Source organism: Hemiscyllium ocellatum, chromosome 1 (assembly GCF_020745735.1).
Source record: "Hemiscyllium ocellatum isolate sHemOce1 chromosome 1, sHemOce1.pat.X.cur, whole genome shotgun sequence".
Classification (NCBI taxonomy): domain Eukaryota; kingdom Metazoa; phylum Chordata; class Chondrichthyes; order Orectolobiformes; family Hemiscylliidae; genus Hemiscyllium; species Hemiscyllium ocellatum.
The window spans coordinates 79104181-79130577 of NC_083401.1; the positions used below are offsets into that span (position 1 = coordinate 79104181).

Here is a 26397-nt window from a genome sequence, read left to right on the forward strand (position 1 = left end):
ATCACTGAAGTTCAATGGATGACTTGGACACTTTAGAAGAGAGCTACTTGAGATTGGTACCAACAGGAACTGGTGCCTTAAAAATATTACCACAACAGATCACTGCAAGAAAAAAAAGGGGGCTCAAAAATATGGTTTTTCAAAAATCTATTAATTATATTGATTTTGTCAAGATAACTCATCAGCACAACATCATCCATAAATATCCTTTCCTATTCATTGTGAAATTTGTCATGCAGTAGGTTTGTGGCTATTCTCTGGTTAACAAAGATAAACTGACCAGTAAAAACATGGCAATGTTAGATTGAAGGTGTCAAGGTCACAGTACAATTGCATTGTCAGAAAAGATCACCACTCATGTTGCATACTTTAGTAAATTTGAAACAGCAGTCCTTCAGTTAAAAGCAGCACAGCTCTTGTTCAATTGCTTTGTCCATTTAATATTTAAGGACTACAGTTACTGGACCAGCCAGCTAAATGGAGAGCTGTGACAAAGTGAAATTGAATTTCAAATATTCAAATTAGGCTTAAGGTCAAGGTGCAATTCAGATGTGCAGTTATTTTGCAGGCAGCAAATATTTCCCATTTGTGTACTATGCAGAGACAGGACCATACTTAATTGAAGTTAGACTCAACACCAAAATTTGCCAATACAAGTTCATACAATGAATTCAAGAATCTTTATTAATATTTAAACATGTGACTTGCTCAGCATTTCAGTGTCATTGAGCAGGATGTTCAATAAATAATAAATACTCAGTGCATAATAAATTAAGGGATGAAAATGTCCAGCCACAAAACGTGGTGCAAATGTGTTTGAATTTTTAGTTCTCTGTTCAAAGAACTGAAGTCAGTTTAAATCAGCAGCATTAGCTGCATTTAAAAAATTTGTCCTTTCAACTTGCAAAGTCCAGGTACTCTTAATACTTTCAACTTTCACCTGCTGCACACTTTCCTCTTGCTCTTGGGAACCACAACACATCCTGCCATTTTTTTTGCAGCAAAAGAATTATTTCTCTTTGCAATGAAAAATACGGACGCTCCTCAGGCAGCTGCCACATTTCAAGTACTTGTCCCTTTTAAGGTCAGTCCAATAAAGCAGGATTGTAAAATGCATCTGTCTGGTACCGGCCCAGCACACCAAACGAAATACAAGTTCCTCGTACCGCCTGACAGATGGTTACCTTGGGTCAGTTCCAAATTGAACAAAGCCAAGCCAAAAGCTTTGCATTCCAATTTTTAATTAAATCTTTGTTGCACCATATTCAATGCATATTCCATTCTGGTACGAAGTTCATGTGAACACCCAGACATCAGTAATGTGGAGAGCTTGAATGTAGAAGAAACTCTATCTTCATTGATATAAGTAAGAAGATACTCCTCATTGTAGTTGCAAATAATGATTTTAGTATGATCGTGATAAAAATTCACCTGAGAAAGAGTACAGAAAGATTTAAAAATGTCTTTTCAGATCATGAGTAACTTTGTTTCAATTAAATGTTCTACAATCAAATTTCTCTAGCTGCTAACTGATTTAATTTATTTTCAGCAAGTGTCATTTTTCCTTTATCTTGGGTAAATTTAACGTGGGTAAACTCAAGTAGTTACTAGGTCAGAGTACAAGTTATCAATATGACCCATCTTAACCACAGGTTTAATTCATACATCTGGTGAGCAGATTGTCAAACTACATGATTGCAACCATTTGCTAATACAGTATGCCAGCAGAATGAAACAAGTAGATTTGTCATTCAATCTCCTTTCTGGGGAGGATGTCTCACCTTTCAGGTACCTGGTCAACAAGGCATTAATTAAATTAGGCTTGCATCTGACTTGACAGGATGTAGCTGAAACATGCTAGCACATGCCACCCAAATACATATAATTCTCACCTGGAATGTGCCATCACTAAAGAGCATCATTAGAGCACGATCAGATTTTAACCATTGAAGAAGACAGAGTTTGGGCTTCTGGGCATCTGTTGAACTAGGCAAATCACCACCCTGCAAAAGATAGATCAGAGTTGTTCATGATATCTGCTTTATAAAGTTTCAGTAAAAAAAACTGTTAACTACACTAATCATTAAAGAGCGAGCAGAGTATGGTAGCACAAGTTTTTTATATTAAGTACAGAGGAGCAGGGATAGATATTTCTTACAAGATGACATTAGAAACTTAATGTTGCAAAGAACTTTAAAGGATTAGGAGCAAGATTCTTAAACAATGCGTAAGTCAAGGAAACATTAGGGATTCTTACCTCCATTAAATTTTCTTCCATGTAGTGTGCAAAGTACTTCAGAATTGTCACTTGACTAATTAGTTTTTCAGGCACATCAAGTGATGAAAAGATGGAACATTGGCCCAACTCTGCATAGTACTGGATAGTTCTAAGAACAGGAAAGATATGCTGCAGGTTAATACCTTAATACTGGTACATTTGATTGAAAAGATAATGAAATCAGTTATTAGAGTACTTACTTTTTGTCTGCCAGTAGGCTCATATGAGTTCCATTGTTGAAGAGGACTCCAACTGTGTGATCTGACAGCTGATACCCAAACCCATACTTATTAGAATAATCCACCCATTTGGTGACCCACTGGAAGGAGAAACTCAATTGCTGTTTTGGCAGACAGTTACCTGGAAAAGATGCAAAATAACATTTACTTAAAATGTTAAAGCTGGTAAGTGGTCAATTCTGACCCTCAACTCCAGTACATTTCAAAGAATGGTTGCAGTTCTTACCTTCTGGCATATTTTCTAGGCAGCCCTTTAGTACTCTTGCAACTGTGTCAGCAACAGTTCCCATGGTACTGTCTTCCAGAGCTGGAAACGAACAAGGAATCATTAATCTGTACAGCAAATAGTCAACCAAAAAGTTTAGACATTCAAAAGTAGTGGTGAAATTTACACTAAATGTATTTCTTTCACAAAATGAAAAGCTAATGGACTAGATTGCTCATTCATCTTTGCATTTTAATAATGTGATTAATCTCAAGCTACTTACATTCACTGCTACTGCTGCAGCTTCCCAATGTTCCTCTCACTATCATCCTAATTGAGTCTCTGATCTTTTGTTCACTGTCCTTTGCTGGTGAGGGGGTCTCTGGTTTGACGTAGACAACTGGTGATTTGTTTGACAACCTTGACTCCTGTTTAAAAACAAATCACATCAATTTTACAAGAGTGGCGGATCCATGCACTGATCAATCCTTACTAAAGTTTCAATATATAACAAAAAACAATTCATCTCAATTCAGGTAGCTGAGATCAACCTACCTCATCTGATCGATTTTTGTTGCTCAACTGGTTATTTAGTGACATTTTCTTCAAATCATTCTTCAACTTGTATATTTCATCATCATCTTTACCTAGTTTGTCTAAAAAAAAGAAATGAAAATTGTTTAGTGCATCAAAGCACTTGTTCAAGTACAAACATTTCTATATAACTGCACAGGCATTTTCTAAAATGAAAGGAGGTGACAAGAATTTTAATTCTGCCTTCAGCCATTATGTTTCAGTAATGAAAACACGTAATGCAGCATAATCTTACACTTACTGTGACTATCCAAAAACTTGGCCTTGTCCTTCTTCCCACCAAATAGTGCTGCAGCTGCCTTTTTGAAGAAGCTCTTGGCAGGACTGGACAAATGAAAGTCTGGTGCATAGTGACAGCAGGTTTGGGACAGTCTCTCAGGTATAAATCCCTGTAATAGGGAGCCAAAAAGTTTACATTTAGTGTATGCACAATTATAAAGAGACTGGGAAAAGTAAAAGGGATAGATGCAAACAGTGAATTCTTGCAATTCAACAAACCTGAGTGAAGAAGTCATAATGCATGATGTCATCTAAACTTGGTCGATCCTCTGGATTCCTTGCAAGCATGCTGGCTATCAATTGCTTGGCAGGTAACGACAGTGAAGATGGCATTGTATATCTTGCTTCTCTTATACATTTGTAAGTTTCTTTTAGGTTGGTGGTCTCAAAAGGCGGGCGTCCCAACAGCATTGTATACCTTTAATGAACATTTTTTTAAAAATCAGTTCCTTCATTTTGAGCTAATTTGGTAAATGATTAGGTTGGGATGAATTTTAATCTTCAGCATTCCTAGAGCAAACCTCATGAATAAAATTAGCCACATACAGTGCCTATATTTGATAGTGAGGCAGCTCATTAGTTACTAAAAAGATTACAATTTATCCCAATTGTGCTTCAAATATCCAAGCAAACTAAAATGGAACACAAATACTTACATTACACAACCTAATGCCCAGATATCAGATTCACAGCCATGCCCTTGTTTGTTGAGAACTTCAGGAGACAAGTAGTTTGGTGTGCCACAGATAGTTCTGCAAGGGTAGTGTAGAGGTTAGCACTGAACAATTCCATAATATTCATCACAATCAAAACTCCATATATATCTGGACTCCTTACCTGCTCCTTTGCTCCATTGGTTCCAGTTTTGCTGCTAATCCAAAATCTCCTATTTTCAGTTCCATGGATTCATTGATAAAGAAGTTTCCTGCAATCAACAAGCAACTAATTTAAAATAGCATTAACCACTATTTTCCATTTGATTATTTTCTTTTGAAGAGATTGGAGGGAATGATGCCTTTAAACCACAATTTCTGCATGTAGATGGGGAGATAAGTTATAAAGCAACATAATCGTACCTAATTTGAGGTCTCTGTGTAGAATTTCTTGTTCATGTAGGCACTTCAGTCCTGATACTATCTGCCGGAGGTAGTATCGTACTTCTGGTTCTGTCAAAACCTTCCTAGCTTTCAATATGTGAGCCATTGACTAGAAATACAAATGAACAATAAACAGTTATACATCTTTATAAAATAGATATAGGCAAATGTTGCACTTCAAGTTTAATTACCAGGGAGAAAGGATCAATACTTACTCTTCTGCTGCAGTGTTCCAACAGGATATAAATGTTTTCATTATCTTCAAAGTGATGGTAAAAACGTACAATGTGTTTATGGTGGAGAGTTTGGTGCAGCTCAATTTCTCGATCAATCTGTTAAGAAAATATTTTAAGAGGTCAGCCTCTAGATTTCCACCAATCTGACCAAAGTGGAACATCGCCAACTACAATTCAAGTAGATAGATAAGGTAACTCACCTTCTCCCTCTGATGGGGCTTGGCCACTCTGGAGTGCGGGATGATCTTTGCAGCATAAACACGGTTAGTAGTCAGGTCAGTCATTTCGTAGCATTTCGCAAAACCTCCCTAAGCAAGAAAAGAATTCACGAGTTTTGTTTTAAATGCAAATACTTACGAGAACATTTAATTTTTTTGCTGTACTGCCACCTAAACAGATGGCAATTTCGTAGCAAAGAAAAGCTAGTTACTGTATTAAACACGTAGTGCTTATTGATAATGGCTTATATTGAAAAGCCTTAAATTGAACACTGCGGACTGGAGCAAACAATGCACAACCAAAAATTCTACAGAGATGATCGACTTGAAGTTTTGTCAGGATTCGTTCACTGATTGAACTACACTTACAAATATTGTAAGGCGTTGAGTACGCTTGCCTTTCCTCTCTCTCTAAAAGCAGTTTCTATTTACCTTTCCTAACACTTTTCCTCTGCAGTAGCATTTGCCAGTAGCGGGGTCGGTTATAATCCGGGACATCTCGGTGTTGGAGTATGTTAACTCTCCCTGCCTTTTGTTACCACGGTGTTCGGCGGACTTGCCAAGAGGCTGTTCGCACATTTTCGAGTTTTGTTGGTAAGTGATAGTCCTCAGTAATTCCATTCCCTACTTGGAGCAGCGCTTCCAGACTGAATGAACCAGAACGCCGGCTGCGCTCTCCTTTATACCCTCCCCTTCAACGCGTCACAATGACATTCACTGCAGACTCTCGTTACCGCCTTACCACACCGAACCGTCATTCTTATTGGTTATAGACTATGTCAATCATTCCACCCCGAAAGCTGATTGGACAAAACCAGCGCTGGCTGGACAGATTCTCAACCTGGAGAGCTATCAATGACCTTAATGACAAGTACAGTATTCTATCCAAACAGAGTCATCATTGGATGATGTTTGCATTATAGTGAAATACTTACTTATATTATTATGTTCATTTCTCTGTCTGTACGCTCAACAAAATTTGTATTTGCAAAAATGCAGATGGCTTGCATATTTGTTCGGAATATCGACTGTTTAAAATATATGTCCAGTCCATCTCATTGCAACTTTATCAATCATCTCACAGTCGTTATTGTTTCCATTTGTCTCCATACCTCGGTTTTATCTCCGAACACGTCGTTAGCTGCTGTTTCTAGAGCTACCTAATATAAATTCATGTCAGACTGTTATAGTTTATCAGTTCTTTATCTGTTGAACATAACTCCTTTCCAGCTGCACATATCAAACTGTCATTGTGCGTTTCCGTAACTGTTTATTTTGTAACGACACAGTAAGTAGCCAGACACGCACGCACGCGATGATAAGCAGTTTGTGGTTTTACAAGGGGAAAAGATGAGGACCAGATAAATAACTGCTTTGCATTTATTAAAGGTCGGATACATTTTTGGTTTTATTACTAGTGGATCAATTCAAAACGAGACAAATCAGAGATTTTACTATAAATCCATTAATTCTGAGCTTCATCTTTGCATTATGCAAGCTAAGATGACTTTCTGGGATTTCTTGGAATTGTCTCCAGCAATACAGAGTCAAATGAGGCACTGAATAACAGAAAATCTTTCATTTAAAAACGTGTCAATTTTCATTTTGATCAATGTGTACGGCAAAATTTATACGGCAATGTTTACATCCTGTGTTCTATATTTCACTTAACACAAAAACTTAAAATTCATGATTTCAGTCTTCTAGGGTTTGTAATAATTGAATGGGTTTGATTTTTGGTAAAAGTGATGATGTATGTCGATAAGACAGAAACGGGTCACACAGAAATCTGGAAATTAGCCGTCACTTGAAACGATGTGCGATGTGGTTTATTTGTACAGAGCGCCACCAATTGCTCTCACATATAAAATACAGCATCACTTACATTGAGTCTGCTGTATTGGCGTGTTTAATAAGGAGCAACAGTGTTTAGCTCCACCTGCCGGACAAATGTCAATCTAAAATTTGCAATACAATTTGCAAAATGCTGGGAACAGTTGGGGTTTGGCAGCAGCTGTAGAAAGGCATACTACAGCTTTTCAAATGCACTGTGAAATTTATAATGCCTTCACAAAACCTAATGCCAACATATAAGAAATCTCTTAATTGAGAAATTGAGAAATAGAAGCCTTAGATTTTCTCTTGATTTCAATCTATTATGGGGCATATAGATTATATGGAGTAAAATGATGCCTCTGAACGTCCCCACTCATCATTACCAGTTTGTTATTTTGAGATATCAGAATATTGGGTGGCCTTGTTGACAATGGCAGCTCTGAGATGATCTTGGGGATGGGACAAGAGGGAAACGAGAGAGTAACAGTGGCTTACAATATTTTTGTGGAGACTCAAAGAGTAGTTGAGTGTTGACGGCCTAGTGGTGTGACCACTGGCCTGTTAATCCAGAGACCCAGGGAATGTTCTGGGGCCCAGGTTTGAATCCTGTCATGGTAGATGGTGGAATTTGAATTCAGTAAAAATTTGAAATTGAGAGACTAATTAAGACCATGAAATCATTGTCAATTGTTGGGAAAACCCATCTGGTTCACTAATGTCCTTTAGGGAAGGAAACTGTTCTCCTTACCCAGTCTGACCTACATGTGACTCCAGACCCACAGCAATGTGGTTGACACTTAACTGCCCTGTGGGCAATTAGGGATGGGCAATAAATGCTAGTCTAGCCAGTGACATCCACTTCCTGTGAATGAATTTAAAATAAAAGTTGTGGGTCCACAGAATAAGATGGTAGAAAGTGGAAAGTAGTCACTGGACAATAATTCAGAGACCTGGGTTTATGCTCTGGAGACTTGGGTTTGAATGCCCTCACAACAGAAGACAAGTAATAAACCCAGAATTAAAAGCTAGTCTAACAGTGACCATCATTGCTGATTATTGTAAAACCACATCAGGTTCAATAATGTCCTTCAGGGAAGGAGAATCTTACATTCTCGTATCCTGGCTTACATGTAACTTCAAATGTTATATTGATTTTTAAATACTCCCCAAAACGGCCAAGCAAAGCACTCAGTTGCATTTAAATGTTACAAAGTCTGATAAAAGGCAAGAATCCAGATGGATCACTTGGCATCAAATAAGGCATTGGAAATGACAATAGTACACACAATCCACTCGGCCTTTCAAAGTTCTCTTCATCACATCTGGACCTTTGTCAAAATTGAGAGAGCTGTCCCATAGAATACTCAAGCAACAGCCTAAAATAGTCATACTCACACACAATATGCTGAATTCACCACCACCATCACAATATGAAACAAAGAATTGCAGGTGCAGGAGAACTGAAACAAGAACAGAACATGCTGGAGAAACTCAGCAGGTCCAGTTGCAGCTTTAGAGGGAAAACAGAATTGATGTTTTGAGTTTGGTGACACTTAGTCATTACTGAAAGCAGCTGTGAAATGGTGGGATCATCATTACTATTTATTCCACTGCTAGTTTATTCCACTAGCAGAACAGACCAGCCAGAGATGACAGCACAGTGGTATGCCGTCAGGATGCATTTACCCTGGGAGTCTGCACCAATGACTGTAGACCTTGGAGTCTGGCATCAGGTACAATATGAGTAAGGAAACCTCCTGCTGATTATCACATACTTCCCCCTCCTACTTCACCCATATTCCCACCAATGCCAATTGATGAATCTGAATCAGCACCCATCCATGTTGAAAACCTTTTGGAGGATGCACTGAGGTAAGAGCTGATCATGGTCTCTGGGTTGGCAATTTCAATGTCCATCTCCAAGAACCAGGTTTTAAAGGGCATAGCTGCTAGACAGGACCTGCAGTAGATAGTGAGGGGATCATCAAGAAGGAAAACAAACCTGACTTCATTCACACCAATGGAAGAGTAAAAGATGTGTCTGTGCTTGACAGTAATGGCAAAGTGACCACAGCTCAGTCCTTGTGGAGAAGCACTGTGGAAAATTGCACAGGTATATTCTGTCTAGAAAAGCAGGAAAAATCCAACCTTAACACCTGAGCAACCTATTCTCATTCCTCAGCAAGGTGATAAAAAGTGCTATTAAAGGTACTTACTCCATATTAACCTGCCCGTTTATACTTATTTTTGCTTCTGCCAGGCCCAACTAGCTCCTGACCTCATTCGTATTATGATCCCAATTGACGTTACTGTTGGATACGTCAGTACCTAAAATGAAACCTGGCTTGAGAGAGCAGCTTATAAAAAAGAAATCACCTCAGTGGTCATTGACTGAAACATAAACACATAAGGCTACATATTTCATTTGACAATGGAATGTAGTTTATGACACAAAATGAAAACTCAAAACAACTGAGATAGAAGACAGTTTGAAAGATCTTAAATCACACAGAAAAACATCTTATTTATTCCCCAACCGTGTTTCAAACAGTTTTGAACAGGAAAATGTACCCCTCTACCTCAATTCTTTAAGTTCAACTCAACTGATTCTTCTGAGTTATTTCCTGTGAACTGTGAAGACCTCGTACGTAAACACTCACAAAATAGACAAGTTAGGCTTCCTCAGTTTTCAATAGCCTGCAGATTGCTAACAAAGGTGCATCACATGGATGTTATACAAACTTACATTTCACTAAAATAACATTCCCTGAACTATTCAGCATTCTTTCCTGGTACAGAAAATATATTTTGCTTCTGACCCCAAAAGGTGTCCATTGCGATTGCCAACATATTCAATTACTATCCCTGAATGCCCCATCATCAACAACCTGAGGATTTCCCAATGACCAGAAACTGAACATCTAAATACAAGTAAAATATGAATAAAATATGTACATAAACTTGACATTTAAATACAGTAGCTCCAGAAGCAACTCAGAGGTTAGGAATACTGCAGTTAGCAACTCACCTCCTTATTCCCAAAACATGTACACAATGGAGAAGTCAGGAATGCGATGGAATACTCCCCACTTGCCTGGATGAGCACACCTCCAATAATTCTCTCATCAACTGGACATGTGATCCATCTACTCAAAATGACTAACTAATTTATATATTTCAATAAAATCACTCTCATGAATCAAACTAATGAACCTGAGTGTCACTAGTTCTAAGGCAAATATATTCTTCCATACGTGATGAAGGCTATATGCTGCATTCCAGATGTTATCTCACCAAAGCTCCCCATAATAGCAGTAAAGATTCAGTAGGAAGAGAAAAGAAGGTCTGCTGAGGGAATATGACGAGCTCGGAGCAAAATTATAAAACAGAACCACAAAGGTAATAATCTCTGAATTACTACTTGATCCCTCAAGCAAATTGGCACAGGCTCAACAAGATTAAAGAGGTAAACAGATGTCTTAAAGATTGGCATTGGAGAAAACAGGTTCAAATTCATAGCACATTGATACCAGTACTGGGGAAGGAGGGAGCTATTCCAATGGGATAGAATCATACTGAGACCAGAGTCCTGGCACAGACTGAAACTGGTACTAATGATGCCGGTGGGGCAGGGTGGGGAGGGGGGGGCACCGTTGGAGGGGAGGCCTTGCTACTAAGTAATGAAATTAAATCAGTAGGAACAGTTGATATAGAGACAGAAGGTGTAGAATCTGTGTGGGTACAGTTGAGGAATCGCAAAGGAAAAATTATACTTTTGGGCATTGCGTACAGGCCTCCTAGCAGTAGTCGGGATGTGGACAAGTAAAGGAATTCAAGGAGTGTCAACAAAACGGATTGATTTGGAGCAGCTTGTGGTAAAGCCCATTAGGGAACAACAATTCTGGGTTTGGTGATGCGTAATGAAGTAAACTTGATTAGGGAGCTTATTTTGATGGAACCCGAGATGACAGTGACCATAATATGATAGAATTCATCCTGCAATTTGAGAGGGACAAGATTGTAATGGTATTACAATTGAGTAAAGTTAACTACAAAGACATGTGGGAGGAGATGGCCAGAGTTGATTGGAAGGGGAGCCTAGCAGGGAAGATGGTGGCGCAGCAACAACAGGAACTGTTGGGGGTAATTCGAGAGGCACAGCAGAAATTCATCCCAAGGAAGAGGAAACATACTAAGGATGAGGCAACCATGGCTGACAAGCAAAGTCGGGGTCAGCATAAAAGCAAAAGCAAAGGAAAAAAATCATATAGTATGATGGAAGTTAGTGGGAAGGCAGATGATTGGGAAGGTTTAAAAAAACCAGCAGAGGCTAACTAAGAAAGCAATAAAGAGGGAGAAGATGAAATATGCGTGTAAGCTAGCTAGTAATACAAAAAGATTGTCAGAGGTTTTTTTTATATATGTAATAAGTAAGAGAGAAGCAAGAGTGGACTTTAAGCAGCTGAAAAATGAGGCTGGATAAGTATTAATGGAGAACAAAGAAATGGCAGAGAAACTAAATCAGTTTTCACAGAAGAAGATACTAGCAGCATACCAGAATTTCAAGAGAGTCAGGGGTTGACGTGAGTATAGAGGCACTAAGGGAAAAGCTGAATGGTTTTGAAGGTGGATAAATCACCCAGACTAGATGGGTTTTTCCCAGGGGCAGTCGAGGCATTGATGGTGACCCTTCAGGAATAACTAGAGTCAGGGTGGGTCCCAGAGAATTGGAAAAAGGCTAATGTAGCTCAGTTCCAAGGAAGGGTCACCAGACCTGAAACATTAACTTTGATTTCTATTCACAGATGCTGGCAGACCTGCTGAGCTTTTCTAGAAACTTCTGTTTCTGCAGTTCTTTCAGTTTTTACTAGCTAATGTAACACCCCTGTTTAAAAAGGGACAAAGGCAGAGGACAGAAAACCATAGGGCAGTTAGTCTGACCTTGGTCATTGGTAAGATTTTAGTGTCCATCAATAAAGATACAGAGTAGTTGGTAAGGCATGATAAAATATGGTTTCATCAGCACAGCTTCATCAAGGACAGTCATGCCTGACAAATCTGTTAGAATCTTTTGAGGAGGTAATAAGCAAGTTAGACAAAGGGGAGCCAGTGGATGTGATCTATTTGGATTTCCAGAAAGCCTTTGATAAGATACTGCACAGAATCCTGATGAAGGGCTTATGCCCAAAACATTAACTCTCCTGCTCCTCAAATGCTGCCTGACCTGCTGTGCTTTTCCAGCACCACACTCTCGACTCTGATCTCCAGCATCTGCAGTCCTCACTTTCTCCAAGATACTGCAGAGGGAGCTTCTAAATAAGATAAGGGGCCTGTGGTGTTAGGGGCAAGTTACTGGCATGGATTGAGGATCAGCAGACTGGCAGAAGGCAGAGAGTGGGGATAAAGGGGTCTTTTTCATGACAACAGTTGGTGACTAATGGAGTCCCACAGGTGTCAGTGTTGGGACCACAAATATCCATGTTATTATTTTAACAAGATGGGCAAACCAACTGAGGGCATTATTGCTAAGTTTGCAGGTAATACAAAAGTAGGTTGAGGGACAGGTAGTGTGCGAAAGTGGGGAGACTGCAGAAGGACTTGGACAGGCTAAGAGAGTGGGCAAAGAAGTGGCAGATGGAATACAGTGTGAGAAAGTGTGAGGTTATATACTTTGGTAGGAAGAATAGAAAAAATGGGGAAAGGCTTCAGAAATTTTAAGCACAAAGGACTTGGGAGTCTTAGTTCAGGATTTTCTTCAGTTGGCAGTTAGAAAGACAAATGTAATGCTAGCAATCAATTTTGACAGGACTAGAATACAAGAGCAGAGACGTACTGCTGAAATTGTATAAGGCTCTGGTCAAACCACCTTTGAAATTTTGATGAGTTTTGGCCCCCTCTATCTAGGAAGGATGTGCTGGCCTTGGAGAAGGTCCAGGTGAGGTTCACAAGAATATTCCGGGGAAAAATAGACTTGTCATTTGAGGAGCAGTCTGGGTCTGCACTCGATGGAGTTTTGAAGGATAAGCGAGGATTTAATTGAAACATGCAGAGTATTGAGAGACCTGGAGAGAGTGGAAGTGCAGATGATTTTTCCACTTGTAGGAGAGACCCAAGGGCATAGCCTCAGAGTGAACAGAGAACCCTTTACAAATGAGATGAGCAGAAATTTCTTCAGCTGTGGGAGATGAATCTGTGGAATTCGTTGCAAAAGAAATCTGTGGAGGTCAAGTCATTGAGTGTATTTGAGACAGAGATAGATAGGTTCTTGATTAGTACGAGGATCAAAGATTACAGAGAGAATGTAGGAGAATGAGCTTGAGAAACATATCAGCCATGATGGTGGAGTAAACTCAGTGGGATGAATGGCCTATTTCTCTTCCTATATCTTATGGTCTTCTTGTCTTATGTAGCAGTTTCAGGGCAATCCCCAGTTTTAAAAGGAAAGACGGAAAGAAAATGACCTTTTGTGAAGAACGGTCAACATGACATCTGTGCCTGAATCAGGATTTCCCATCAGGCCTGTCAGAATAAGGACACACCTGTTCCTGGAGACAAAGATCCTCAGAGGTATGAGTCAACTCAACCAACAAAACAGCACCTGCTGTATCAAGGGACAGGCACAGAAACAGTAATGAACCCAAAACTGTTAACTGTAGGGTCTAATTAATTAATGGGATAACGATTTACTGTAATCTGAAAACAGTTTGGGGGGCTCCATGAAGTCATCAAAACTTACGTTAAGTAAATTTGGGACAGTTTAGATCAGAATGGTGCTGGAAAAGCACAGCCAGTTCGGCAGCATCAGAGGAGCAGGCCTCTCGAACGCTGCCTGACCTGCTGTGCTTTTCCAGCACTACTCTGATCTAAATTCTGGTTTCCAGCATCAGCAGTCCTCACTTTTGCCTACTAAATGTGGAATGGTATCGACCCTTTTGTTTCCACGAATGATGAGATTAAACCAGTCCTAGCAATCACCAGAGATGCTTTATGAAATGGAATTACCTAAAGCTGGATTGCCTTTTGGAATCACAAGGGCAAAGGGGGCAGCAGAGCCAGCTATCGGGGCTCTTTTCCTTTTCACTCTCCTCGCTCTGAGCTCACTGCATCTCTGGATACCAACCCTTTGGGGCTGAAAACATCGACCCTGTCTACAACCTCGGACTTCAGAAGTCCGCAACAACATTCGAAGCAGAGAGGGAGCTCCACCAGACAAGCAACAAGTCCTTCTGAGACTGTAAGAACCCTTTTCAGGCCTGAGACACTCCTACTCTGGAGTAGTTGGTTAGGCATCGAGGAGGTTGTATAATTCTTAAAGCATAAGCACCCTGTAAATTGTGTAAGGTTAAAGATTTACATTGTGTTCGCTCCAGTTTTCTTATTACTTATATCAGTATAGAGTATAAGTTTCATCTAAGTATTGTACAGATTGGGCAAGTTGAATATTTTGTCTGTAATAAGGTTCACTGTTAATTTTGAACTCATATTTGAGTCTGTCTGTGTTCCTTCTGGGTACACCAATTTTGGCTGAGTTCACAGCAGATCCCAGACTAGAATTCCAGTGTCAAGGACCAAAGGGTGATCCGGGTTATTCGCACCGCCCACTCAAGGGGGAATTTGCTGGCCCGGATAAACAGTTTGATCTCTCTTTTTTTCTCTCTTGGAGGTACTGCCCAAGTGGGTAGGTACCAGGTAGCTGTTGTCCCACCAACAAGAGAGGGAATCACCCAGGCATTGATGGCGGTCGTGATTACTGTGTGGAGATAAGTTCCGACTCGCTGGTCAAGCTATAAACAGTGAGCGCGGTTCAGCACTCTGTCTCCAGCCGAGTTGCCCTAGTGCTGCATTCCAGGTCTTTGAAGTTTCACAGCCTGCTGGAGAGAGACCATCACAGTAATTGGTGAACCCCAGACACCAGCCTGAGTGCGGAGTAAAGGCAAGCGGCCCCTCCACACTTATGAGACAGATTGGTTTGACTGGGCCTGTATACACTAGAGTTTAGAAGCATGACAGGGTCTCAGATTGCAATGTGTAATATTCTAACAGGGGAGCCTTACAGACTAGATGCAGAGAGGATATTTTCCCTGACTAGGAGTCTAGAGACAGGAGTTATAGTCTCAGGTTATAGGGCAGGCCATTTAGCACTGAGATAAACATTTCTTCACGTTAGAGGTGGTTAACCCAAGGAATTAACTTCCACAGAAAGCTGTGGATGGCTGAGTATATTTAAAAAAGAGACTGATACATTTTTAGATATTGAAGGTATCACAGGCTATGGAGAGTAAGTGGGATTATAGCATTGAGATAGAGGATAAGCCATGGCCAAATTGAATGGTGGAACAGGCTCAAAGGGTCAAATGGCCTATTTCTGTTCTCAGTTTCTATGTTTCATCAAAAGGAGTTCAGTTTTAAAAGCAGACAAGGGAAAACAGATTTACCTCAGTAAATAGGTTTAGTTTGTGAAATTGCCAGACCAAAGGTGTTTGGTTAGAAATTGCAATTTATAAAAAGATGAGAAAGTTCAAGCTTTCAGCTTTGTGAGTTTCATGTAAGAAACTGTTCATTGGACAGAAACTGGGCAGAATGTGTTCAGTCAATAGAGTCTTAGAGTTATAGAGCATGGAAACAGGCCCTTTGGCCTAACTCATCCATTCTGACTAGGTTTCCTAAACTGAACTGGACTAGGACCAAGACAGTAAGAAACTATGGAAGGTGATGTGCACAGCCGAGACCATCACGGAAGCAAACTTTCCATGCTTGCACACCATTTATATGGCTCGCTGCCACAGAAAGGCTGTTAACATCATCAAAGACCCATCACACCTTGGTAATGCTCTCCTACAACCTCTTCAGTCATGCACCAGCAAGTTCAAGAACAGCTTCTTCCTGGCCATAATTAGACTGATCAATGGACTCTCTAACCCCAAATAATGCTGATTTTGCTAACATTGATCTCGCCTACTACACACCCTATACAATGTAACCTGTATGCCTCTTCTAAGTTGTTTTACAACCTCTGATCTGTATATCTTTGCTTACTATGATCTGCCTATACTGCTCGAATACAAAACTGTTCACTGTACTTTGGTACATATGACAATAAACCGTGACAATAAGTCGTAATCAACTAGTCTCATCCACTTGTGTTTGGCCCATATCCCTCTCAACCTCCCTAACCATATGCCTGACCTAATGTCTTTTTAATGTTGTCATTGTACCTGCCTCTACTATTTCCCCTGGCAGCACGTTCCATCTACACACCACCCTCTGCGTAAAAATGTTGCCTCTCAGGTCTCTTTTAAATATTTCCCCTCTTATCTTACACCTATATCTTTTAGTTTTGGACTTCCCTTCCCTGGGAAAAAGACCTTGGTTATTCATCTCATCCATGATGTGGAGATGCCAATGTTGGACTGGGGTGGACAAAGTTAAAAATCACACAACACCGGGTTATAGTCCAACAGGTTTATTTGGAAGCACTAACTTTTGAACCGCTGCTTCTTCACTAGGTGGTCCTGGTAAGTAGACTGATAACAAAACATCCTATAACGAAAGTCTCACTATCACCTTTGTAAATCTTTTTTGCACCCTTTCCAGTTTAATTACATCTTTCCCATAGCAGGACGACCAGATTTGTACACAGTACTCCAAATGTGGCCTTATCAATGCCTTGTACAGCCAAAGGAGGAAATCAGGAGGGCGAGAAAGGGGCACCAGATAGCCTTGGCTGAGGAGATTAGGGTGTATCAAAAGAATTTCTTTAAATAGGGAGATTTAAACAATCCTTAGATAAGCACATGGATGATTTTGGGATAGTGTAGGGGAACGAGCTGAGAATAATTCACAGGACAGCACAATATTGAGGGCCAAAGGGCTTGTTCTACGTTGTATTGTTCTATGTTCTAATATATTAAAGGAAAAAGAATAACGAAAGAGAGAATAGGATCCCTCAAGGACTAAAGTGGACATGTATATGTAGAACCACAGGAGATGGGCGAGGTCTTTGATTAATATTTCTCCACTGTGTTTACTATGGAGAAAGAATTGAAGACTTGGGAAGTTAGTGTTCGTACCTTGGGGCTGGTCCATATCACAGTAGAGGAGGTGTTGGACATATTAGAATATATGAAGGTGGTTAAATCACCTTGTCCTGACCAGATATATCCAAGAAGACTGCAAGAGGCTAGAGAAGAAATTGTGGACACCCTGGCTGATATTTTTTCATCATCGTTAGCCACAGGTGAGGTCCCGGAAGATTGGAGAGTAATGAATGTTGTGCCCTTACTCAAGAAAGGCTGCAAAGAAAATCCTGGGAACTGTAGACCAGTAAGCTTAACATCTTTGAAAGGTAAGTTACTTGAGAAGGTTCTGAGGGATAAGGTATCACGCATTGAGAAAGATAAGGTTTGATCAGGAGTAGTCAGCATGGCTTTGTGCATGTGAGATCATGCCTCACAAATTTGTTTTTGATGAAGTGACCAGGAAGGTTGACAAGGGTAGGGCAGTAGACATAGTCTATATCGATTTCAGTAAGGCATTTGATAAGTTACACATGGTAGGCTGCTCTGGAAGATTAGATCAAATGGAATCTGGGGGAGCTGGCAAATTGGATGCACAATTGGCTTGATGGTAAGAAGCAGAGGGTAAAAGTAGAAGGATGCTTGTTGGACTGGAGGCCTGTGACTAGTGGAGTGCCTCAGGAGTCGGTGCTGGACACATTACTGTTTGTTATCTATATCAATGATTTAAATAAGAATGTACAAGGCATGATTAGTAAGTTTGCAGATGACACTAAAATAGGCGATATTATTGACAGTGAGGAAGGTTATCAGAAATTGCAGTAGGACCTTGATCAGCCGGGGAAGTGGGCCGAGAAATGGCAAATAGAGTTTACTATAGATAAGTGTGAGGTCTTGCAATTTTGAAAGTCAAATCAAGGTAGAAGTTTCATGGTGAATGGTAGGGCCTTAAGGAGTGTGGTGGAACAAAGGGATCTTGGAGTCCCAGTGCATAGTTCTCTGAAAGTTGAGTCACAGGTAGACAAGGCAGTGAAGAAGGCTTTTGGCACACTGGTCTTCATCGGTCAGGGCATTGGAAATAGAGGTTGGGAAGTTATATGGCAATTGGATGTTGGTGAGGCCGCACTTGGAGTATTGAGTTCAGTTTTGGTAAACTTGCTATAGGAAGGATGTGATTAAACTGTAAAGAGTGCAGAAGAAATTTACAAGGATGTTGCAAAGACTCAATGGTCTGTGTTATAGAGAGAGGTTGGACAAGCTAGGACTATTCTTTTTGCAGCATAGAAGGCTGAGGGGGATCTTACAGCAGTGCATAAAATCGTGAGAGGCATGGATAGAGTGAATGTACTCAGTCTTTTCCCAGGGTTGGGAATCGAGGGCTAGAGGGCATCAGTTTAAGGTAAGGGGGAAAGAATAAAAGGGAACCTGAAGGGCAACATTTTTTTTACACAGAGGGTGGTATGCATATGGAATGAGCTGCTGGCGGAAGTGTTTGAGGCAGGTACATTAACAACAGTTAAAAAGCATTTGGACGATTACATGGATGGGAAGAAATTAGAAGGATATAGGCCAAGTGCAGAAAAATGGGTTGAGCGTGGATGGACATTTTGTTCTGCATGAACCGGTTTGGGCTAAACGGCCTGTCTCCATGCTGTAGGACTCTATAGCAAACTGAGAAACTAGAAAACACATCAGCATGCAAAGACTGCTAACAACATGGGGCGCTTTCCAACATAACACAGTTGGCACTGGCTCAAATAATACAAAAATAGATGAATAGCTTTTTGCTAAATGCATTAAAGAATATGAAGCTCAGATATGGGGATGATATTAGGCTCAAGAATGTTCATAATTTTACTGATTTTCAGATGCCTTTCCTATCAATGTGAACGATGAGTTAGAGTAGGCCATCTGATTGTTTGAACCTCCTCCATTCCAGTGGATCACTGCAGGTTTTATTATGGCCTCAACTCCAGACCAGCCTGACCCACGCTACGCTTTGACTTTCTTGCTAGACACAAATCTGTGACTGTACCTTAAAAGCATTCAAACCCTCTGACAGAAAATATTTTTCTTCATTGCAACCTTAAAAAGGAAGCTCCTTATTTACAAAATGTGTCTCCGAGGTCTAGTCTCTCCCTTGAATTGAACTGAATTTGCATTAGCTTTAGTGTCACATGTACTCAAATGAAACACCACTTAGAGCACCATCTTAGGTACAAGGTACCTAGTACAACTTCTTCAGTACAAGTTCTTGAGGGGAAACATCCTCTTCGCATCCATCCTATTTAGTTCTCTCAAAGACTTACATGTTTCCATAAGATTACCGCGTGTTCTTTGAAACTCCAACAGATTATCTAACTTTCTCCATACATAAGGAGCTTTTTCATCATTGGAACCAGTCAAGTGAACCTTCTTTGAACTTTATCAAGCGCAATCCTGTCCTTATTTAAATAAGGGGTCAAACATGCCCCAACAATACTCTATTGATGTGCTCCCAGCAATGCCCTGTACAACTGAAGCAAAACATTGAATCACAGAATTATTATGGTGTTGAAGGAGGCCATTTAGATCATCATGCCTATATCAGTTTATTGCCTAGTGCTAATTTCCTGTGTTTCCCCATATCCCTGCAAACTATTTCCATCCAAATAAGCATCCAATAACCTCTTGAATGCCTCAATTGAACCTGCCTCCACCACATGTCCTGGTAACTGAACTACTCACTGCGTAAGAACTTCTTTTCTCACATCTCCCTTACTTCATTTGCATGTCACTGAACTCTGTGCCAGCTTCATTTTTTAATCTTTTACAGGTGGATGAGCTTTTTCTTTTCAATAAACATAGCCTGTTCATGAAAACCAGCAGAAAATCTCCGTTCAGCTTTCTTTTCTCCAAGAACAACAGTGCTACCTTCCTGAATCTATCCTAGTCACTGTAGTTTATCATTCTTAAAATCATTCTTGTAAATTACTTCTCCACTCTCTCAAATGCATTCACATATTTCCCATAATGTGGCACTCACAACTGCATACAATACTCGAGCTGAAGTCAATTAAGTGTTTGGTACAAGTTCAACTTCACCTCCTTGTTCCTCTACTCAATGTTTCATAGAATTAATACTTTTTTAACTGTTATCCCTACCTATAATATCACCTCAATTAGACTAGATGAGATTGAGGTTCACTAGGAGGCGGTGTTAGCAACTCTGGAGAGTGTGAAAATAGATAAGGCCCGTGCTGGATGGGATTTATCCTAGGATTCTCTGGGAAGCTAGGGAGGAGATTGCAGAACCTTTGGCTTTGACATTCATGTCGTCATTGTCTATAGGGATACTACCAGAAGACTGGAGGATAGCAAATGTTGTCCCCTTGTTCAAGAAGGGGAGTAGAGGCAACCCTGGTAATTATCGAGCAGTGGGCTTTACTTTGGTTGTGGGTAAAGTGTTGGAAAGGATTATAAGAGATAGGATTTATAATCATCTAGAAAGGACTAATTTGATTAGGGATAGTCAACACAGTTTAATGAAGGTTAGAGCTGAAAATGTGTTGCTGGTTAAAGCGCAGCAGGTCAGGCAGCATCCAAGGAACAGGAAATTCGATGTTTCGGGCATAAGCCCTTCATCAGGAATGAGGAAAGTGCGTCCAGCAGGCTAAGATAAAAGGTAGGGAGGAGGGACTTGGGGGAGGGGCGATGGAGATGTGATAGGTGGAACGAGGTCAAGGTGAGGGTGATAGGCCGGAGTGGGGTGGGGGCGGAGAGGTCAGGAAGAAGATTGCAGGTTAGGAGGGTGGTGCTGAGTTCGAGGGAATCGACTGAGACAAGGTGGGGGGAGGGGAAATGAGGAAACTGGAGAAATCTGAGTTCATCCCTTGTGGTTGGAGGGTTCCCAGGCGGAAGATGAAGCGCTCTTCCCCCAACAGTCATGTTGTTATGTTCTGGCGATGGAGGAGTGGGAGGGGGAGTTAAAGTGTTGAGCCACGGGGTGATTGGGTTGGTTAGTCTGGGCGTCCCAGAGGTGTTCTCTGAAGCGTTCCGCAAGTAGGCGACCCATCTCCCCAATATAGAGGAGGCCACATCGGGTGCAGCAGATGCAATAGATGATGTGTGTGGAGGTGCAGGTGAATTTGTGGCGGATATGGAAGGATCCCTTGGGGCCTTGGAGAGAAGTAAGGGAGGAGGTGTGGGCGCAAGTTTTGCATTTTTTGCGGTTGCAAGGGAAGGTGCCGGGGGGTGGAGGTTGGGTTGGTAGGGGGTGTGGACCTGACGAGGGAGTCACGGAGGGAGTGGTCTTTTTGAAATGCTGATAGGGAAGGGGAGGGAAATATATCCCTGGTGGTGGGGTCCGTTTGGAGGTGGCGGATGATACGCTGTATGCGGAGGTTGGTGGGGTGGTAGGTGAGAACCAGTGGGGTTCTGTCCTGGTGGCGGTTGGAGGGGCGGGGCTCAAGGGCAGAGGAGCGGGAAGTGGAGGAGATGCGGAGGAGGGCATCGTCGATCACGTCTGGGGGGATTCTGCGGTCTTTGAAGAAGGAGGCCATCTGGGCTGTACAGTATTGGAACTGGTCTTCCTGGGAGCAGATGCGGCGGAGACGAAGGAATTGGGAATATGGGATGACGTTTTTACAGGGGGCAGGGCGGGAGGAGGTGTAGTCTAGGTAGCTGTGGGAGTCAGTCGGTTTATAGTAGATGTCTGTGTTGATTCGGTCGTCCGAGATAGAAATGGAAAGGTCTAGGAAGGGGAGGGAGGAGTCTGAGATGGTCCAGGTGAATTTGAGGTCGGGGTGGAAGGTGTTGGTAAAGTGGATGAACTGTTCAACCTCCTCGTGGGAGCACGAGGCAGCGCCGATACAGTCATCGATGTAGCGGAGGAAAAAGGTGGGGGGTGGCGCCAGTGTAGTTGTGGAAGATGGACTGTTCCACATATCCTACGAAGAGACAGGCATAGCTGGGGCCCATGCGGGTGCCCATGGCAACTCCTTTAGTTTGGAGGAAGTGGGAGGATTGGAAAGAGAAGTTATTCAGGGTGAGGACCAGTTCAGTCAGTCGAAGGAGGGTGTCGGTGGAAGGGTACTGGTTGGTACGGCGGGAAAATTCAGCACCGCCCTCCTAACCTGCAATCTTCTTCCTGACCTCTCCGCCCCCACCCCACTCCGGCCTATCACCCTCACCTTGACCTCCTTCCACCTATCACATCTCCATCACCCTCCCCCAAGTCCCTCCTCCCTACCTTTTATCTTAGCTTGCTGGACACACTTTCCTCATTCCTGATTAAGGGCTTATGCCCGAAACTTCAAATTTCCTGTTCCTTGGATGCTGCCTGACCTGCTGCGGTTTAACCAGCAACACATTTTCAGCTCTGATCTCCAGCATCTGCAAACCTCACTTTTTCCTCCTTCATGAAGGGTAGGTCGTGCCTCACAAACCTTAAGCCCAGCGTCAAAGTCATTAGCACCATCTTAGGTACAAAGTACCTAGGTACAAAATCTTCAGAATAAATTAGAAAAGTAAAAAAATAAAATTTCAACATTCTACCAACTCAAAGTTCTTTTGGAGTTCCACACTGTCCTCCTCACAATTTAAAATTCTTTCAAGCTTATCGCTATGTTTATTCTCCTTTCCACTTGCAATAAACAGTAACATTCCATTTCCCTTTCTAGTCACCTGCCGTACATGAATACTAGCTTTCTATGATCCATTCATCTGGACAGCCAAATCCTTCTGTACCACAAAGTCCTGCAATGTCTTCCCATCAAATTAATATGCTGCATTTCTATTCTTCCTGTCAAATAGACAAGTTCACATTTTCCCAAATTATTCTCCATCTGGCAACCATTTACCTACTCACCTAACTTTCCTATATCATTTTGTTCCTCTTCACAACTTGCTATCCCTCCTTTAGAATTAGAATTAGGTTTATTGTCACATGAGTGCAGTGAAAAGTTTACAAAAGTTACCGCTTACAGCACCACCTCAGTTACAATGGTACCTGGTTACAGGATTGTAGCAAGAAATTAGAAAAATAAAGAAATAAAAAAAGTTCAACATTACATCTTAGGTACAAGGTACCTAGATACAAAATCTTCAGAGTAAATTCAGAAAGTAAAGAAAAAAAAAGTACAACATTCGAGTTCTTCAAGCAGACTACTTCAGGCCTCACCTCCAGACTGTACCGGGCCTTGCCTCAGGTCCATGCTGAATTCAGCATTGTACTGCACAAAGGATGCAGCACTGCCCCGGGCACCAGCTTCATCACAGCTGCCAACCCTTCAAGTTTCCGAGTTCATGTCTGCAATCCAGGCACAACCCTCCAATGGCCCTCTGATACCCCTCCAACTTTCCCATGATGTGAAAAGATGAAAGAAAAGAAAAAGAATAAGATGGAAAAGGAGAGAGAGAAAGAGTGAGAGAAAAGTATACAGCCAGCCTGAAGCGCACAGGCTCAGGAGTCCTAATACTCCTTACCATGCCGGTTCTGCCATCTTGTTTCAAAATAAATCTTCTGTGTCACCAGGAAATATAGCAACCACGCATTTGGCCCCTTCACCCAAATCATTGATCTAGATTGTAAATAGTTGAGTGCTGGTCTCTCTGGCACTCACTTGTTACAATCTTCCAACCGAGAAATGATTTATTTCCTGTTATTAACCTGTTATTATCCTTCATCTGAGTTAAAATGTTATCCTCTACAGCATGACATCTTATTTTTTGGAAGGCAGAGTTCATATGCTCTCTTCATTTGATTAATCAAATTCATTTTTACAGCAGTTTCCATGGCCATTTACTGCCACTAGCCCATATACATCATATTTTTCTCATGAGCAATTTCCAATTTTACTAATCAACCTGTTTAGGGATGTTATTACATACCTCTGGAGCAGTGGGGGGCACTTGCACCAAGTCTCTTGGTCCAGGTAGGGATACTACCACTGAACCACAACAGCCCTTTGAACAATTTCCTATTGTGTGATTTTTATTCACAATATCTCGCTTGCTAATTGTATTACTTAGTTCCAGAATCCTCCCAGGTGACTTCATTTTCTCTCCAAGAATCTGTCAGTTCGATCCTTATTTCTGTGCACAACAGAACATCATCTGAATTAGAAAACCAAAGAACCTTTCCTCAGACAGTTGTTCCCCACTCCTCATACAGACCCATCATTAAAGTTGTTCACCTTTTCAGCTGCTCTATTCACAAAAGAACATTGGGTCTTTTAAATAGCTGCAGCATTTTAAATACTGTCACAGAATGCAGTTTTGTTTCTTGACAGCACAGTAATCAATCCTTGAGGGGGTTTTCCAGTATTACAGAATGCAGCATAATTAATTAGGCAGGTCTAATTAAATGGATTAGCGATCATTTATTCATTGGAAATTTATGAAATGTTACAGGGATATTATGGATCAAGAGTGATAGATATTGGGTCTCATAATAATGGGTGATGAACGTCAAAACTGAAGAAAATGAAGAAACAATTACAAATATTATGGCATAAATACTTCCTTTGAGAGAAATACCCTTAATACTGACAGTTTTAGATAATGAAATAACCTTCCCTCATTCCTATTTTTAGCATCCTACACTTTTAGGGACTTGTTGTCAGTCTGTTTGTCACTGTATCTACCATCCAGATAAATAGAAGATATGTATTAAATAAAATTTTTCATATGACTGTACAATGGACCATATATGTTCTCAAAGCATCCCAAAATCTTATAGCATTTGAATTATTTCAATTCAGTCACATGGGGGCACTGTGTCTGTGCAAATTACAATGAATCTAATTATTCTCTGAAATAGACAGAAATAGTGGGCAGAATTTTGTAGGAGCCTGAACAACGTGGGCTTTCGTGTGTTTGAGTTAGAATTATGTGACAAGCCTTTCTTAATGCAAGGATCGATTCACTGAAGCTTTTATGCATTTGCCAAGCAGTGAGGCAAGTTTCTCATTAAGCAGCGGCAAGCTGCCAGTTGAGGGGGATTATAGCTAAGTTTAATGGCTCATTAAACCACAACTTGCCTCATTAATATGCAGCTTCCTGTTTGACCAAATGCACTGAGCAAGCTCGAAGCTAACAATTCTCAATGTGGAAACCAGCGTGGATACCTGGCGAATTACATCCACCACTCATTGTAAAGGAGCTTATATTAGAAGCTGCCATCTCAGGGCACTGGCCCCATGCATGCCATACCAACATGCCAACCAAAGGAAACAGGAGTAGGCCCTTTGAGCAAGCTCCACCATTCAACTGGATCATGGCTGATCCGATGTTCCTCACATCCACTCTCCTGCCCTTTCCCCATAACCCTTGATCACCTTCTTGTTCAAAAATCCATCTATCACGGCCTTAAATATGCATAAGGAATCTGCCCCTGCAGCTCTCTGTGGTGCAAAGTTCCAAAGACTCACAACCTCTGAGAGAAAAAAATTCCTCCTCACCTCAGTTTTAAATTGGTGCCCCTTTATTCTGAGACTATGCCCTCTGGTCCTAGACTCTCACATGGGGGCAAACATCTTCTCAGCATTTACCCTGTCAAGCCCTTTAAGAAATGCATACTTTATCATCTTTAAGAAATGAGATCACCTCTCAATTTTCTAACCTCTAAGTCCCAACTTGTTGAGCTTTTGCTTTACATAGCAAAACTCCATTGCAAGATAGCAGCAAGGTGGGCAGTGTTCGGGCTCCTGGGCCTGTCCATTTTGGATCAGTCACCTCCTTCCTTTTTCCTTACCTTATTTGTCTTCTTACTTTTACTTGTTCTTCCTTTCTTCATCTTCTTCCTGTCAGAGAAGACAACATCCCATGGAAGGATGGCTGGAGTGGGATTCTTGGTGAGATGGCAGGTGGCAGTGGCCTGGCCAAACAGCGCTCTCCTTAACTGCACTGGGCCTAGTGCAGGTGCTCCAGGCAATGGCAAGGAGGTATTGGCAGCTTAGTATGCCTGGGACATGGATTCCTGGCATCATCAAGGCAACAGCAGAGTCAAGGACTCCTGGTTATGATCATGGCTAGCTCAGGAATGGGGACTCCTGGTTATGGTCACAGCAGGCCCAGAGCCAGGACTCCTGGTTATGGTCATGGCTGGCGCAGGGTCAGGGACACTTGGCTATAGTCATGGCAGGTTCAGGGCCAGGGACTCATGGTTATGGTCATAGCAGGCTTGTAGCCGGGGACTGCTGGCTATGGTCAGGGCAGGCTCATAGAACATAAAACAATACAGTGCAGAACAGGCCATTCAGCCCTTGATGTTGCATTGACCTGTGAACTAATCGAAGCCCATCAGCCTAGACTATCCCATCATCATCAATATGCTTATCCAAGGACTGTTTAAATGTCCCTAATGTGACTGAGTTGCCTATATTGGCAGGCAAGACATTCCATGCCCGCACCACTCTC

The 26397-nt window shown here is 41.4% G+C and overlaps 1 protein-coding gene across 1 annotated transcript; it reads right to left on the minus strand.

The window, feature by feature from the left end:
• Positions 1-661: 661 nt before the first annotated feature.
• Positions 662-5784, minus strand: plk2b (polo-like kinase 2b (Drosophila)). The gene is made up of 15 exons (XM_060823523.1): positions 5579-5784; positions 5129-5236; positions 4908-5024; positions 4672-4801; positions 4433-4520; positions 4252-4347; positions 3815-4013; positions 3558-3705; positions 3278-3378; positions 3006-3150; positions 2744-2824; positions 2479-2638; positions 2258-2387; positions 1893-2003; positions 662-1431 (listed from the first exon to the last, which is right to left on the minus strand). Exons 1-15 carry the CDS (start codon positions 5765-5767, stop codon positions 1240-1242), a joined length of 1995 nt encoding a protein of 664 aa, XP_060679506.1. The 5' UTR covers positions 5768-5784; the 3' UTR covers positions 662-1239.
• Between the last annotated feature and the right edge of the window lie 20613 nt (positions 5785-26397).